The 17,374-nt window shown below is 35.7% G+C and overlaps 1 protein-coding gene across 3 annotated transcripts in view; it reads left to right on the plus strand.

The window, feature by feature from the left end:
• COL11A1 (collagen type XI alpha 1 chain) overlaps positions 1-17,374 on the plus strand; it is a 280,750-nt gene that overhangs the window by 24,538 nt on the left and 238,838 nt on the right. For all 3 annotated transcript variants that reach the window (XM_036766931.1, XM_036766932.1, XM_036766933.1), the window contains exon 2: positions 2,152-2,319. In XM_036766931.1, the coding sequence (XP_036622826.1) occupies positions 2,152-2,319 (168 nt within the window). The remainder of the gene's footprint in view (positions 1-2,151; positions 2,320-17,374) is intronic.

Genomic DNA, 17,374 nt, shown 5'->3' on the forward strand with positions numbered 1-17,374 from the left:
AAAGAATATTGTTAACAAGATGGGCTTTTGTTTCAAAGAGAACCTTGAGATAATTAAAAGCACTAGAAAATCCCACAGGCAATCTGACTTCTTCTCCTCTTGTTCAACTCTGGGCATAGCTGGTCATTCCTGCTGTCCCTGCGTGGTGTTCATCCATGGTAACTACACTGATAATAGAATGACTTGTTGAACTATGTATTGTATTCTGGACCATAGGCATCTTCAACTTGTTTTTTTTTGCCTTTGTGTATAGTTAGGCTATTTTTTTTTATTTTATGATTTTGTAGTCATTATGTAGAATGTTTTCTTTTTTTCCTTACCTTCCTTTGAACTAGGCTTGGCTATTGGCTGCCGTAACTCTCTACGTAGTGAAAAGTTCAAATGTATTTTGGCTAAGGTAGTTTCTAGGTTCTTTTTTCTATGGCAATTGATTTATTTTGATTAAACTTCCTTTAGAAATGGTGAGTTCATGTGACAATGTCTTCTACCTAAATGTTTTTCTTTTTTCATTTTTTTAAAATTCTTTCTTTTTCTTGAACATTGATTCTGATCCACGAACAACCTGGTGTCAGTAGCAATAATTGTGCTCTACTGGTAGAGTCTTCAAGAAGCTCTATGTCTTGGTGAAAGTGTTTGAACCAGGGTCATGTCCACCTCTACATAATGATGAAATATTTGAACAATGGCAGCTAATATTGATGACTCCCCACTTCAGTACCCAGTCTTTTTCTGTACACTAAAATGAGTTAAATTGGGGGAGGAGTTTATCATGTCTAGTACCTCCTGACCCATTTCTTTAAGGTTGTTATAGAGATGACCCTTTAAGTCATCCTAAATGCCTTTGGATACTGTCATATCTTATTTTTGAATATAATTTCCCAATATATTTTTATCCTTTCCCTATTCTTGGTTCTTCATTGAAATCTGATTTATTTTAGAGCGTCTTATCCAGATTTCCATAGACTTTCTCTACCTCGTCATCTATAACATATGAGCTCATAAACTCCAGTTCTTTTCATGGTAGTTTCTGTAAATGCTGCTCCTAACCATAATGCCCAAATGTCCCATGAAATGATGTTTCTTATTGTCTTTGGAAAAGCAATTCTGTCAACTCTTCCTGCATTTGCCTCTCTAAGAAGTATCTGGAAGTCATGCTTCTGTTTAACAGCTATGTTTATTTTCTTCCTGTTTTCATTCATGGTCAATATATAAGATCAATAAGATTTGGTCCCTTCACTAAGATAGTCACCAGTTGGTCTCTAAATAAGGACCTCTCATTTACAATACTAACAAATGAGTTAATATTTATTAGCATCTTATGAACTGTAATTCTTAGCACCCCCTGCCTCCTTTATGCCCTTCTGTCACCTTCTTTTCAGAAACATAAAGGGGCTCCTCAGGACTGATGGCCATTTTGCATTTTTCTTAGTTTCATGGGTTGCCATGGACAAGGAATTTATTGCCAAGTGGTTGGCCTAGTGGTAACAAGCCCTTCTCTGTTTAGCTAGGCGAGCACTAGGAAAACAGACATTTTCACTATCTCTATAGTCAAGCCTTTTCAGCATGATAGCAGATATGAAAGCTTGTGCTTAACTGGCACAGCTTTTAAGAATCCAGGGTCACCTCCATACTATGATAGCATATTTGAATAGGAGTTTATTGAAACAATGTTTGTTTTTAGGAAAAAAATAAATATTCTAATTTCAGTGTTTGGTAATACCTTAAATAGTTGGGTGGTGCATAAATTAGATGTTAACAGGGAAATGATTAATATAAGTTTACAACATATCTCCAATAATATCATTACTCAGAATTAGTAAGGGTTATGTGAATAATTAATAAATTCTCTTAGACTATTTCTCTTAATTTTATGAATTCCCAGTCTCCTTAAAAACTTATTTATTTATGGTTTGTGTTAACAGCACTATATTGCTTTTCATTATTTTTCCCTAGATTTTAGTTCCTTTGTGTTTATTTGCATAATTCGTCTATGTAAGGATCATGCCCTAAAATGTCAGACAACTATGCGAAATGATGCATGATTGTTACTTGTCCCTTTTGATTATAATATTGAACCACCCATTATATTTAAAACCTGCATTTTCTTATGTCAGATTATCAAAGCCAATAATCTTTTCTCTTTTTTTCCAGCTACCCCAGTTGATGTACTAAAAGCATTAGACTTTCATAATTCACCAGAGGGAATATCAAAAACAGCAGGATTCTGCACAAACAGGAGGGATTCAAAAGGTTCAGATACTGCTTATAAAGTTACAAAGCAAGCACAGATCAGTGCCCCCACAAAACAGCTATATCCAGGTGAGTTTATAATGGTCTGTATTGTACTTCATCATCTACAAAGTTTTTTTGTAGCTTAATACTATCTTCTATTATTATCTTTTGATAATTTAAATAATTCATGGAGTTTGATATTTCAGATTCACAAATTACTTATAGTGGGAACACAAATGAATAACCAAACTATCCAATAATTTTTGAATAAAAGATCCCATCTGATGAAAACCTAGATGATATGTCCATTTGAAGAGTTTTATCGTATATAAATCTATTCCAAGATAGAAAAACGTGAGTCACTGTCTCTCTCAGCTAAAAACTCCATTATTCTTCAATTGCCATGTGTTTGTTATTTTCTCTCCAACAATTCCATAAATCCTATATCTATCTGTCTCTGTGCCCCCATGGTACTTAGAATGTGGTAGTTATTCAATACTTATAGTTTTATAGGCTGAGAAAATTAACTGGTGTGTCTTGAGACCCCTTCACATAGTCTCAATGAAAATAAGTCAAATTCTTCAAAAATTATTGTGGAACAGGCAGATGACCAAGTAGTTGAGTTGAAACAGGTCATTTCATTCAGTTACTACTTAATATTTCTACCAACCATCTTCAAATTTTTTTGAAAGATGCTTCTTATTACAAACATTTTAATGTTTCCTGTTTAAGATATTGGATTGCTATATTTTATACAAATATTTCTCTGGCTATAGTTGCCAAACAATGCAAATACATCTTAACCAACTATTCACACATTTTTGTTTCTTTAAAAGCTATCCAAAATGCTAGTAGATGTGCTAATTTTAAAACTTTCATCTGCCATTTTGGTTTAAGACCAAACCGTAGATGAAACTCTAGGTTTTTAGCACCTCATCATACATATGATTGATTGCTCAGAATCTCGGCCCAGAATTTTGAATTATGTTAAAAATGACAGCATTCCCAGGGGGAGAGCTTAAGTTGAAATCTCATTGGACTTTTGCCACAAAATATAGCTCATCTGTGCATCTTCATAACCTTTAGCATTCTGACAAATTTGGTCAAATTAAGTCAGTTTCTTTAAAGAGATTCTGCAATAGTCAGAAAGCACAAATTGACCAATGATTGTATGGTAATGTAGAGTTCACTTTGTTTCAATTAATTTAAGTAACTAGTATATGTATTTTTACAAAATTTCTCATTCATAATGGTACTCATTTTTTTAGTAATTCCAGTTTAATTTTGCACATGAAGAATATGATCATAAGTGATTACTTGAAACAACTCAAATCAAATTTATCTTCTGAGTTTGGGGTTTCTAAATAGTAGACCACATCCAAGTTTAATGAAGATTTGTTCACTTTCTCCTTTTAAGGGAAAATTTATTTGTCAGATGTTTTAAGGTGTGTAATGTGTTGGGGAGATTTTGTCACAGTGTTTTTCTTAAGTACCAAATATTGGTCACACCATAAACTGATTGGGAATTCTGGAATTAGGCATGGACTATTTGAGGCAGTTGATTGACAGTTCCAAGTATTCTCAAATAGTTACCATTGTCTGTTTGATTCATGGCACTCTCTATTCTTCCATTACATTTTATATTGGCTAGCTAAAAATGCTGCACAGATGCACACATATATGTATTTATTATTGGGATGAAAAAAATAATTTTGTTTAGAAAATGATATATTACCAATAATAATAGGATTGATTCTGGAGACTTGAAGAACTAAATTATGTTTAATGTCTACCTGATTAATATTTTATTTAATGTGGTATGGGTTTGGAAAGAATTACCTGATTTTTTAAAAGATACAATATTTGAAAAAGGAAATTTATCCTACTTCCAGTACTTTACCAGAGAGGGTCTATGAAAACATTTGAAAATTCTTGGTATATTTATTACATGGCATACTGGATAGAATAACGGACATGGAGTTAGAAGGATCTGAGTTCAAATTCTTCCTCAGATGCTTAACTAGCTGTGTAACCATAAGCCAGCATTTCATAACTTTGGGCCTCAGTTTCCTCATCTATAAAATGTGGGGGTGAAACTTGATGCCTTTTTTGGATCCTCAGAGCTCTATCTCTATGATCCTGTGATTGAACTAGATTCTAGAACAGGCAGAGATCATTTAGCATTCTATGTCTGGCCATTCTGTTATTGGGATTTGGCATCTTAAAGAGACTACCAATGGTGGTAAGATGCTTATTTTGTTTTCTAACAATGAAGAAACAGAAAATTAAGAATGTAAAATTGAAAACTGCACAGTTGAGAATAGGGGATCTATAGAATCACTTAGATATATGTATACGTTTTGTATTTTTATAAAATTGTTTTTACGCAATTGACGGATCAAATTCAATTCTTGATCTTCCTCTATTCTGTCATTAGATTCTTTATTCTTAAAATAATTTTGATAAATCCAAAAGATTAATAAAAATAAACATTTTTAGTTGAACATGTTGATCTTCCTATGTCATCGAAACTATCTCAAAATATACATTTAAATTCCACAAAAGTTACTGAAAGCAAAAAAAAAAAGATCTGTCTATATCCATGTATACATGTATATGCACATACACACATATATATCATAACACTAGTTAGTTTTTTCATTAATGTACATTCTGGCTTTCTTTATCCACAGTGATTAAAATAGATGTTTAATTAGAGTTTATTGATGATAGGAAGCTGTAAAAGTTTTTGATTTGTGGGTAAAATGATATAATTGGTAAGTCAGAGCAGTCTAAAAGAAGCAACAAGTGAAAATGACCAGTCTTATCTCTTCCCTTCTGTGATAGGTTCCTTATACCTTTCAGTATGACAGTTTAGTCTAATAAACTATTGTGCGTTAATCCCTCAATAGGGAAGAGCTGGAATAATTGATATTTAGCCTTCCTTTGCCCTCATAGGTGGCAAAAGTGCATTTTAACAATGGTCTTCAGGACCATTCAGGACCATCTACTTCCCTCATGTGTTGTCTAGTGTACCTTTCTGAAATTAGTGGTGGGGATTTTATGTAAATGAGGGAGGGAGGACAATGAAATAGTAGCCTAGTGGGAAAGATATTTTGGGAAAGGTGGGGCCTTGTTCTGCTTCTTAAAACATATCATGTTAGTGGCCCTCAATAGTGTCATCATGGAGGGTTGGCCCTGGTGTAAAATATAACAAATTAGCATTAAAATAAAAACAAACCCTCTATGCCATAACTTTTAAAAACTTGCACAGCATAAATATTCTTTCAAAGAGAGATCTATAAAAGCAATAAGTTTTCAACTTCCTTCTTTTATGCAGAAACAAGTTCTGTGGTAATTCAGCCTCTTTTTTAATGAGTAGAATAAGTAGAAGAGCTCACAGTGACAATGGGAACTGCTCATTTAAGTCCTAAATGTCAGAGTAAATACTGTCATTATGATGTTTTTCTAGCATTTAAATTATGGGACTGTCCTTAGCAGTCCCAATCTGGATGCTTTAATTTTAATGTCTGAAAGCTTTCTGCAGCACAGATCGAAGCGGGGACAATCATTTACCCTTCTTCCTTAACAGCAATTTCACGAGTCGTCTTCCACTGCAGGAGTCAGGAAAAAATACTGTAAATAAGACAAGTCCATGAAAATCAATTAAACTCTTATTTTTTGTATCTGGCAGCCAAAACATCATTCTTTGGATTGAATCTGTATTCTTCAACTTTTTTTGTAAATATTGCTACAGTGAGTTCTCTGAGCAACTCCAACAACTGTGAACAACTGTAAGCAACATCTTACAAATGAAAAATCTAACACAGAAGCCCTTTGGATTAGAGATTAGAACCTCTGCCTTTGGGCCTTCCTTTTTCAGATAATAGTAGTTTACCTTTTCAGTATCATATTTTATTGAGCATCGTTATAGTTTAATGATAGGACCTGGATCTGTGTTTTCACTGACAAAGTGAACTTTCTGATAAGGAAATTCCCCCTATCCATTTTGCAGTTTATATTCTTAGAGAAATAGATAAGACATCGAAATATTAATTGACTTGAACAATGTCACACAGTTGGTATATGTCAGGGGCAGGCCTTGAACTCTAATCTTCCTGGCTCCAAGGCCAGGTTTCAGTTCATTAGGCCTAGTTGACTTAAGGCTATCTTAGTTTCTATTAAGAAAAGCTTAGCGTCTATTAAGGGAGATGATAATGCCAAGACACTTTGCCCTGGTAAAAGCAGAGTATTGTGTTCCATTATGCATTGCACATTCAACTTTGACAAATTGGAATGTTTCTAAAGGAGGGTGACCAGGATGATGAGGAGACTCTATACCATGCCCTATGAGATTCTATTGAGGAAACTGACTATTCTTCATGCAGAAGAAAATATTTGAGTTGTGTGCAAGTGGGGAGATATTTTGAGGTAGAAGAGGGATCAGATTTATCTGGTTTATCCCTGTCAGGCAGAACTAGGAACAAGGAGTGAAATGTGCAAAGAGGCAGGCTTTTAACCTCATGGAAGGAGGTCAAATTCCTAAGAATTAGACCTATCCAAAAAATGGAATGAGGTCCCTTTAGAACCAATGGGTTCTCCTTTGCTATAGATCTTCAGGTGGTATTGTTGCTCATCCTTCATTTTCAAAGAAGACCATGACATCAGGAATGACTTGCAAGTGAATTGGATTGAGGGAGTAATTGTATTTAAGACCTGCACCCAGCTATCAGCCTCACTCTTTCCTTCTGAGTCCAGTGGCAAGACAAAAGTCAAGATGGCCTGGTAATGGGCCAGGATGCAGGAGATGACCTTGGCCTTTCTAAATTAATGTCTTTCCTAGGTCTGAGTTTATCTGTAGGTAGATGCTGTGGGACTACTTATTTGAGATGTTAGAAAAGTGATTCCTATTCATTTATGGGTTGAACTAGATGACTTCTGAGGTTCTTTGCAATTCTAATGATGCTGCAAACTGGATTTGTTACTTTGAGATATGCACCTATCAATTGTGTCTTCCCCTTCCCTTCAGTTCTTTCTCTCTGCTCCTGCTCTGGTGGCTACATTCTTCCACCCCACCTCACATGTACTGTCTTTTACCTATAAAGGAACTTTCCCCTTTCCCAGGACTCAGTTTCTTACAGGATTGCCTCTTTACCTGAAATACCTTAGTCATCTGAAAGCACAGGCCATAATCAACAAACTGTAACTTCTCTAAGTTTGGCATATTCATTTGTAACACAACTATAATAAGAGAGTCTCCTCGATCCCATACTGTAAGATTATAATTAATGTTTATATTATCACCAGGTAAAAGACATGGTGAATAGAGGAGGGAATATTATTTTTAGTCCTGCTACCATATGTTTTGTTTTCATCATTATTTATTCAGTCCTAATTTTCCCCCTGCCAAATAGTCTTTGTTTCTTTTTGTGACATTTAAGCTAAATTGCAGCATTTTCCCCAGCTAAAATGATTTTTATTAATCAATCTAGGATTTTTATGAAGTTTAATTGACCTATGTGTTTTATAAATAGGGTACTAGCACTAGTGAAGAAAAATACCTCATCATAATTGAGAATTTGTATTAATCTCTTTATTTACACATGTAATATACTATTCTGCAGTACTTATTGTGGATTTAAAATTATTGTTTAATGAACACATTTTCTAATGAGAAAGACTATCGTAAATAAATAATTTAACTTTATTTTCTTTTTAAAATCATGTTCTATTCCTACATGTAAGATACAGTATTTTGAATCTAGGACATATTATTAACCATGGAAAAATAAAGTCATCTGGATCCCGCCAACATTATCACTCATTCTCTGTGACTTTTAGTAGATTTCCCTGGTTTGTGTTTTCATAGTGTGTTAGAAGATTGAATGCACATTGCCCAGGCAATCTGAGTTAGTGCCACCTGCCTCAAGCGCTTTTAACATATCTTTCAAATTAACTTTCCAGGCAAAGCAGGTGCTCAGATATTTTTTAAATCACTCCTATCTTCATCTCTTTCAATCCCTCCCTGCTGTTTGCCTTTTTAGCTTCATCTTTACATTCACCCCCATTCTACCATTTGCTCTTCCATTTTCATTTCACTGGGCAAGTTAAAAGTATAAACTAAATGCCTAAATACACATACACATATATGGGGGAGGGTCAAGTAATTTATTTGTCACACATACATATATGTGTATATATGCACATTTTATATATAATCTCCTTGTTACAGGCAGCTAAGTGTTGTAGTTGATAGAGCTCTGAGCTCAGTGGGAGTTAAATACAGCTGAGTTCAAAATTGGCCTCAGACACTTACTAGCTGTGTGACTGTGGGCAAGTCACTTAGCCCTCTGTCTGATTGAGGTTCTTCAACTGTAAAATGGGGCTAATAATAGCACTGCCTTGCAGGATTGTTGTGAGAATCAGATGAAACAATATTTGTAAAGCACTTAACACAGTGTATAGCGTGTAGTATTGTTATATAAATGCTTATGCCCTTCCCCCTTCTGATTTTACATATATATATATATATATACATATATATATATACACACACACACATATATGTGTGTGTGTATAACATATATAAAAATATGAAACGATGTGGTACTTTGCATTTATTAACACATTTATAAGCATATAGACTTAAGAAAATCATTAATTCCATATTTTGAAAGATACCAATGTTTATTATTGAAATTTCAGTGTGGAGAAGGTATTATAAGCATATATAAATCATCATTAAACTACACAATTAAGATCTTTTTTTTAATCTACATTGCTCCATGCATCCACATTTTCATGCTCTACAAAATATTGCAGAACAAAGACAATTCAAAAACTTCCAGTTAAATTTGCACTCATTTACTTCTGATTAGTAATTAGTTATAAAGTTGCTGTTCCTAGGTCTGCCCAGACTTTCTTTGGGGTAGAAGGAGACAGATGATCATTAAGAACTGAATTACAACTCTATTCTAAAGTCTAAAACTCCTATTATTGTTACTAATATTACTATTTGAGTTAACTTTTAGACTGTCTCAATGATTGAGTTTAATATTTTTAACAGTGTCTGGCACATAAGTGATTAATAAATGCCATATCTATTACCTGTCTGTCTGGCTGACTGGCTGGCTGGCTGGCTATCTAGTCTCAATCATGACTTTACATTTTTCCTATTGCATTTTATTTTTATTTTTGTACCTTTTAAAAAATGTGTCAAAATTTTCTGAATTTGATTCAGAAAGACCAGATCACTATCCCTTCCATTGTGTTACCATTTACAAGTTTTATGAGCTTTCCTTTTATGTCTTCATTAAAGTTGTTGATGAAAATATTTAGTAGACCAGGTTACAAAATACAAGCTTCAATTCCCTAGACCACTAGAGACTTCTTTCCAAGTTAACACTGGTGATTAATCATCATACACTGGCCATGGTTATTATGGTTAAGGATAAGGCATGAGTCTGTGATTTCATTGATTTTAGGGATTCCTTGGGGAAAAAACTCCCTCTGCAAATGGTAGTCTTCACTTTCTCATAAACTTGTACTTTCAGAGTTGTATAAGTTGTCTAACACCTGGCCTGCAGTACCTCTGAATATAGCCAAAACCAGATTAAAATTTAATTGGGAAATATTTAACAAAATACATAAAAATACAACAGAACATTGATAATGCTTATATGTGATTTCCTCAGTCAATACATGGCCCCCATCTGTATACATGGTTTAACAGCCCCTAGGTTTGATGTGATTTTGACATTACTGGCCTAGAGACCTGAGGGGTTAAGTGAGTTGCCTAGGACCACAGCCAGTATCTGTCAGAAATAGGACTTGAAGCCAGGTTTTTCTGTTCCAACGTTAGTTGTCTAGCCATTGTATCACACTGACTTTCAAGGTTGTTTAACCAGAAACAATTCTACATCCAATCACTGATCTTAATCTTTTTCTTCCATTTCATCAGCAAACATTCAATAATTCTGTTTGTCAAAACTCTTTTCTAAAATCAACGCTCTATATAAATGATTTCCCCTTGTTCTGCAAATCTAATAACATCATCAAAAAAGGAAATGAAATTATTTATCAAGGCTTGATTTTAGTTATTATTTTATTCTTTACCTGTAATCATTGTTCATTATAACTCTGAAAATTTACATTTCTTTCTTCTTTTATAGCTGAAAGAATATTTATTTTTATCTGAGCTTCTGGCATCTCTCATTTTTTTAGAGATTTAAAAATTTACTTCTAGTGATTTCAGTATAATATTTGTAAACTTTCCTAATATGAAACTAATCTGAACCTAGCAACCTGACCTCACTTAAAATTGTCTGTCACTCAGTGAATCTTTTTTCTTTTACCAAATTTGTTTAATTTCTTTCTTAGTCATGAGTCCATCAAGAAGCTCAGAGCCAAAATCTGTTACAGAACACGGTGACATCCTCCAAACAGTCTACATTAGATAATCACAGTTTCACAACTGAAAGTGATCTTTGGGACTATCTAATCTAATAAAATACATTCTTGTTTAGGGATTAAATCTATAACATAACCAAAAAGTGTCATCCACTGTTTTTTCAGGATGACCACCAGTGATGAGGAGCTAACTGCCCTCCTCAAGCAGTCCATCCTTTTTAATAGCTATAAGTTAGGAATTTTTTCTTTACATCAAATTAATATCTTTTTCTTAGTGCCTTCCACCATTACCCTTAGTTCTACCCTCTGGAGTTCAGGAAAAACAAATTTAATTTCTTTTCCATTTGACAGACCTTCTAGAACTTGAAAACAGCTATCGTTTTTCTTTAAGCTTTAGCTCCTTTAGGCTAAATATTCTTAATTCCTTTAATTGATCCTTAAACAGTGCAACATCGAGGAATAACCTCCAACATTATCTGCCCTCTTCTTTACCCATTTTAGCTTACTAATATTTTTCCTAAAATGTGGCACACTAAATGAACATAATACTTGAAATGTGATCCATTAGGGAAGAGAACAACGGGAGTATCGCCTCCTTAATTATGGATGACATGCTGTTTCATGTTACCAAACATCATTAATGGTTGATTATTCCTTGGATATTTTCCAGAAAAAAACAAAACAAAACTAACCATATCAATCTTGGTTTTCTACCATTTTATACCCACTTTTAAACCTATGTCTGACTTTAGATTTATCTGTTGGAATTAATCTTCTTAGATTCAGCCCAACATTCTGGTATATCAATATATTTTTGTCACCAGATATGTTAACCCTGTTTTCTTCATTTATTCCCTTCAAATTTGACAAAGATAAAATCTGTTTCTTTATCAAAGTGTAAAACATCTTCTGGGGTTACTTTTTCAGCTCCCACTAGCATTGACACGCTAAGTCCAAAAGGGGTGACTAATATCATTACTACCCTCCAAGTTTGAGAAGTAACCCCCAAAAACTTGGTTTCCTAGCTCTGTTGCTTATGAGCTCCCTCCAGTTTGCTCCTCATTGCTTATAAGTCAGAAGACTCAATTAGGTTTTAGAATGGTATTGAGAAGATAAGAATAATTATGGCTCGGATTCAATCTAGCTCAGTAGATTGAATCTAGCCTACTTGTGAAAATGAGTGTCACAAATGATGAGATTTCTTAAGACTCTACCCATTATGGCAAATCTTGAATAAACTTTGTTTTTCTTTGCCTGCAAAAATAGAAAAAAAAGAATAATTACAAAAAATCCCCCCTAACCCCAATAACCTCTCCTTGCACACAAAATGGTTTCTGGGGAAAGTTGGTTCAAACTCAAAGTATAATGGTAGTGAGGAAACGTGTATAGGCCAAATGGTAAACTCACAGCTCCTGATTTTTGAGTGTTCTTTCTTGAGTTCATGGCTGTCATTTCTCATTTCTGTAAGATGTTATTCTCCTTGATGCTGCATGGATAGCTATCTTTCTGTTTGTATGTTTGTCTTAAGTGTCTTCATGTTGAATGTATTGTCCAATCTCTCTGACAGTAAGGTCAATGGGAGGGGTAGTATAACACTATCTTTGTGCTTACTCCCCTCACTTACATTGCCTTCTGTTGCAGGTACAAGTCTCTATTTCCACATTCAGTTCCTAAACTTTAAATGCTCCAGGTACCATTTAATATCATCAGGGCTTACCTTTTTTTTTAGGAACAGGTTGTCAGTCATTTTTCATTCCAGTGCAACTCTTTGTGACCCTATTTGAGGTTTTCTTGGCAAAGATACTGCAGTGGTTTTCCATTTCCTTCTGAAACTCATTTTATAGATGAGGACCTGAGGCATAGAGGGTTAAATGACTTGTCTAGGGTCACACAGCTATTAAAGCCTGAGGCCAGATTTCAACTTGGGAAGATGAGTCTTTCTAACTGTAGGGATGGCACTCTCTTTCCTGTGCCCCTTAACTGCCCCTTAGAACAAGTTATTGTGCCATTTTTGACCTGTTAAAGAGTTTTTAACTCACAAAGAGATCACAAAGTCTAAAGCACCTTGTTCAGATGTTGAAAGTTTAATTCTTTATGAGTATTTTAAAACTTAGTACATTGTAATTAAATTAGTTCTGGTGGGAACAAACCTTACCCTTAGAAAATCATGGCTAAAATATTTAAAAATACCTTGTCAAAGAAAGATTCCTAGGGGACTCAAAACCTTTGTTCATGTTGACATCAAGTAATTCGTGACCACACTTTATATCTGGACCCAACTGTACCAGCATCAAGAAATATCTCTCCATGTTGTCCATGAGTGTAGAGATATTTTTTTCATTCTAAAATAAGTTAAACTATATTTACACTATCCCCTGGTAGGAAGCAGAACACCTGGCTCCTGGCAGGGGTCAGGGGGGTTGAAGCAGGAAACCTATGTACTAAAAAAGGAACTATGTTCTTGTGAGAAAGATGTGGGGAAGTTCGTTGCAGAGGCATAGCAGACTATGATGGAACTCTGGAATCCCCTGATGAACACTGGGGACAAGAAATCAGAAGTCCTGCTTTATCACTTTCCATACCTAGATACCATTTCAGACATTAACAGGCTAACCCCATGAGAGATTATCACAATTTTGATGGCATCTTCAGTGGATCACCACCTCAAGATTTTAAATAGAATTGCTAACTTGGTCAAGACCTCTGGAAAATAATATTGAGATGTTGGGACACTTCTGTACAACTGAATAAAAGGTCATTGAAAGCTATAAACCTGTTTGGGGAAACAAAGGCGAAAGGGATGTGGGGAAATAGGTCAGAGAGATAAATATGGGGTACCTAGAATATTTTTTTTCTATTGAGTCATGACCTTTAACTGCAAGAACTGCATTGCTATTATGTTTTCCTTCAGGACCTTGGAAGGTGGGGGTGGAGAGGGCTCTCTGGAGGAAAGAACTTGGGTCACTGGATGGCGAGAGAAGAAGTCCCAAATGGGTTGAAAATTGGAGGTAGAATAGCATCCTTGGCAAACACTGAGTAGGACCTCAGAGATGGCACTTGAGAGTGGAAAGAGTTGAAGCAAGGTGGAGTAAAAGGCTCCCTTATCCCAGCAATGCTTTAAACCATATCCTCCCCTGTCCCAACAATGCCCTGAGAGCAGATATTTTTCATTTCCCAGAAGCTTCTACGGTGTTTCTTCACCAACATTCCAAATACGATCTCCCTTTGTACAGGTTATACCTCTATTTTTGGAATTTAGTCTTGGGATCATCATCAGTTCTGTTACTATTAGATACTTTGTCCTTCTCCAAATTATGCCATAGTTAAATATCTGTATACACATTGCCCAGAATGCCTTCAGTTTTTACTTTGTATCCTTAGTGCCTACTCAATCCCTAGGACATAGGAAGAGTTTAAGAAATGCTTGTTGTGTGGAATGCATCCAGCCAAATTGGTTAATTTGTGGTTTCTCAAATGCAACATTCCACCTCTTCTGTATTGTGTAGCCTTATTATTTTATTTTTAGATTCCCACCCCCTTTAAAGAATTGTCAGAATTTCAGTTTTTTTTGAGACTGCCATTACTCTTGAATGTCTTGCCTTTTAAAATGTCCTGACTGTGAGATCATTCCTGTCATTTTTGAAACATTTTGTACTTCAGTTGGCTTAAAATGTCGATCAATTGATTGGTTAATTGAATATGACTCTAATGAGACTATAATCGTGGATTTGGGCATCCTACTAGCTAGTTAGCTTAATTATGCTTACAACACTAGCCAAGTAGCTCCCAAATACAAGCTGTTAGCCACAAGAGAGTTGAACAAGAACATGTGTAGTTATGATAAAATTAATCAGTCAACCAGACAGCTAATGTGTATTTGTTGCCCATGAACACAGTGACAAAGCATGTCCACTAATGCCCTACTTTAGTATATTATCGTGGCCTGGAGGTGATCCTGAGATCCTGAAGGCAAATTTAGGGCAATGCAAGCTATGCTGTTCCTACCAAGCTGGAAAGGCTTCAAAGATGGTCCTTTGACAGATGCATACTCACCCCAGATGGCTGTCAATATTGCATGAATTTAACTAAGGTCATAGAAGTTGGCTATAGAGTGATGGACTTTTCAGCCACAGACACTCTCAAAGACCATCTCTTAAGGCATAGAGGTATCATGATTTTCACTGATGGAAGAAATACCTATGCCAATGTAAGGATGAATAACTGGTAAAAAAAAATGATGTGCTGTAGGAGTTGAGAGGAGAGAAACATCAGTGAGGCCTGGAGTGGTTATGGAAGACCTGAAGTTGAGAAACCATTGATACAGTGGAGAGAGTACAGGCACCACAAACTTAGAAGTGAATCCTGTGTATGCCATTTATTAGCCGGGTCTCAGTTACTTTACCTCTCAAAGATTCAATTTCTCAATCCCTTATAATAATAGCAATACTTGTAGCTAGGTGGTACAGAAGAGAGTGCTGAGCTTGGAGTCAGAAAGTCCTAAGTTCAAATCTGGCCTCAGACACTGCCTGCCTCAGTTTCCTCATTTGCAAAATGGGGGTCATAATAACACCTGCCTCCCAGGGTTGTTCTGAGGAACAAGTGAAATGGTATTTGTAAAAAGCACTCAGCATGGTGCCTACCACATAGTAGGTATGTAAGTAAGTACATAAATGCTTGTTCTCACAGATTTGTTGCGGTGGATAAAAGGAAGGAAGGAAGGAAAGGAGGGAGGGAGAGAAGGAGGAAAGAAGTAGGGAAGGAAGGAGGGAAAGAAGGAAGAAATGACTATATCCCAAGCTCTGTGTTAGCTTCTATGGATACAAACAGAAAGCAAGCTAGTCTCCTTTCTCTTAGAGCTTACATGCAAACAGGGGGATAGACTATAGAGACAAGTTCAACTTCAGGATGAATAGAAAGACGCACCTTGGAATGCAAAGTCAGGGAAGCTGTCAAGGCGCAGTAGTCTGGAGGATACAGTAGTAGAGCAGATAGCAGTGCCTGGTTGTCCTTAGGAAGCAGTCAAGGCCAATGGTAATAAAGCCTCATGTTAAGGTGTCTCAGAGACAGGGCAGATGGTAAGGCATATTGGTTGAGATGTCAGGTAATTCAGTTTGGCTGGAATATCAAAGGGACACAAAGTCAATATACAAACAAATCTTTAATGTCATTTCAATTAAAATAAATCAGTTGCTTATGTTGAACCAGTTGACAGTGACAAGGACACTGGTGTCAAGAACTTTCTTTTGTCAGACGTTAATAGCTTTAGCTTCTGAGAAGTCATGGATTGTAGCTCTAGTAGCAGCAACTACAGAGCTCTGTGTCTCCACTAGGATCATCCCCTTGGATAATAAAGGCAGGTCATGGCTATAGGCAGGGGCTCACTACTACTACAACTCACATGGTCCTTAGAGAAAAAATAAATCCAAAAATCAAATTCCCTTAGTATTTTGTGCTACATAGAGACTTTGTTAGCCATGCGCATAGGTCTAATTGTAGGGAAGTTTTTCCTTTCAAGCAGCTAAAATCCATTTCTTCACCACTTATCTGTAGTGAAACAAAGCATTCCATAAGTCTCATTTATGGTTTTTAAGAAAGATTCAAAGTGGGTCATTAAGGATGGGAAGGATTTGTATAGTTAGAAGGGAAATTGAAGCATTTCAGGGTAGGGGGAATAATCTGAGTGAAAGAATGCAGTCATTAATGAATATTGAGAGTTCATGGGACAGCAAGAAGATTGACCTTGCTGTAGCCATAAAGGTGTGCTATTGAATAGTGGTTCAACATTAGGTTGGATAAGCAGAATCACAGAACACCTTGAAAGTCAGGTAAAGGTACTTAGGTGAAATGCCACCGAAGGATTTTAAGTAGGAGAATAACTTAGGTGTGAAGTAAAGAGGGTCTAGAATTTGGCTGACTGGGATTGTGGGTGGTTTTTCCATCAACATCTTTGGAAACATAACCCCCAGCACATGTTTTACTAAACTTTGGGTTCATCCTACATTATACAAGGGATCTAATAATGATAATAGGTTTACAGGTTTAGACATAGAAAGGACATTCAAGGTCATCTTGTCCAATCCCCTCAAAACTGAGATCCAGGGATGTGAAATGACACTCTCATTCTTAAAGGTAGTAAATGACCTAGCTAGGATTTGAACCCACTTCCTTTGCCTCTGATTTCTTTCCATCATGACACACTACTTTCCATGTTCTAGAATTTATTGGCAAGACAGATAGACATCAATTATTGTACAATAGCTTCAGCCCCAGAATTTGAAAGGCACTCCACTGTGAAATTTTTGAATATTCGCCCAAATGAGTGCTATAATTGCAAACGGCTATTTTGCCAAGAGACCGGGGGATTAGGAATGTGGCATTCATCCAGAAAGAGTGCTCCAAAGGAGACTGTTGGGACAGTAAGGTCATGGCTATCACTTTTAAACATTGTAAGCCAATGCATCTGCAATGAAGTACGTAATAGTAAAACTTTAAAAGGAATTTTAGAACAAATGAAAGGAAATATTATATACATAGTGATAAAGTAAAAGGATTCTGCATGGGGTAATAGAGGCTAAAATATAAATGTGTTACAGGGAAGTTTAGCTAAATTCCATGAGTGGTAGATTTGAAAGATTTATTGAGGGGATGTGGGGGTATTCCACAGCTCCCTGATATTGATGGCATGGAAGGCAATCATGGTCTCCAAATACCTTTGGCTTAATGTACTACTATG

The sequence above is a fragment of the Trichosurus vulpecula genome, chromosome 7, assembly GCF_011100635.1.
Source record: "Trichosurus vulpecula isolate mTriVul1 chromosome 7, mTriVul1.pri, whole genome shotgun sequence".
Classification (NCBI taxonomy): domain Eukaryota; kingdom Metazoa; phylum Chordata; class Mammalia; order Diprotodontia; family Phalangeridae; genus Trichosurus; species Trichosurus vulpecula.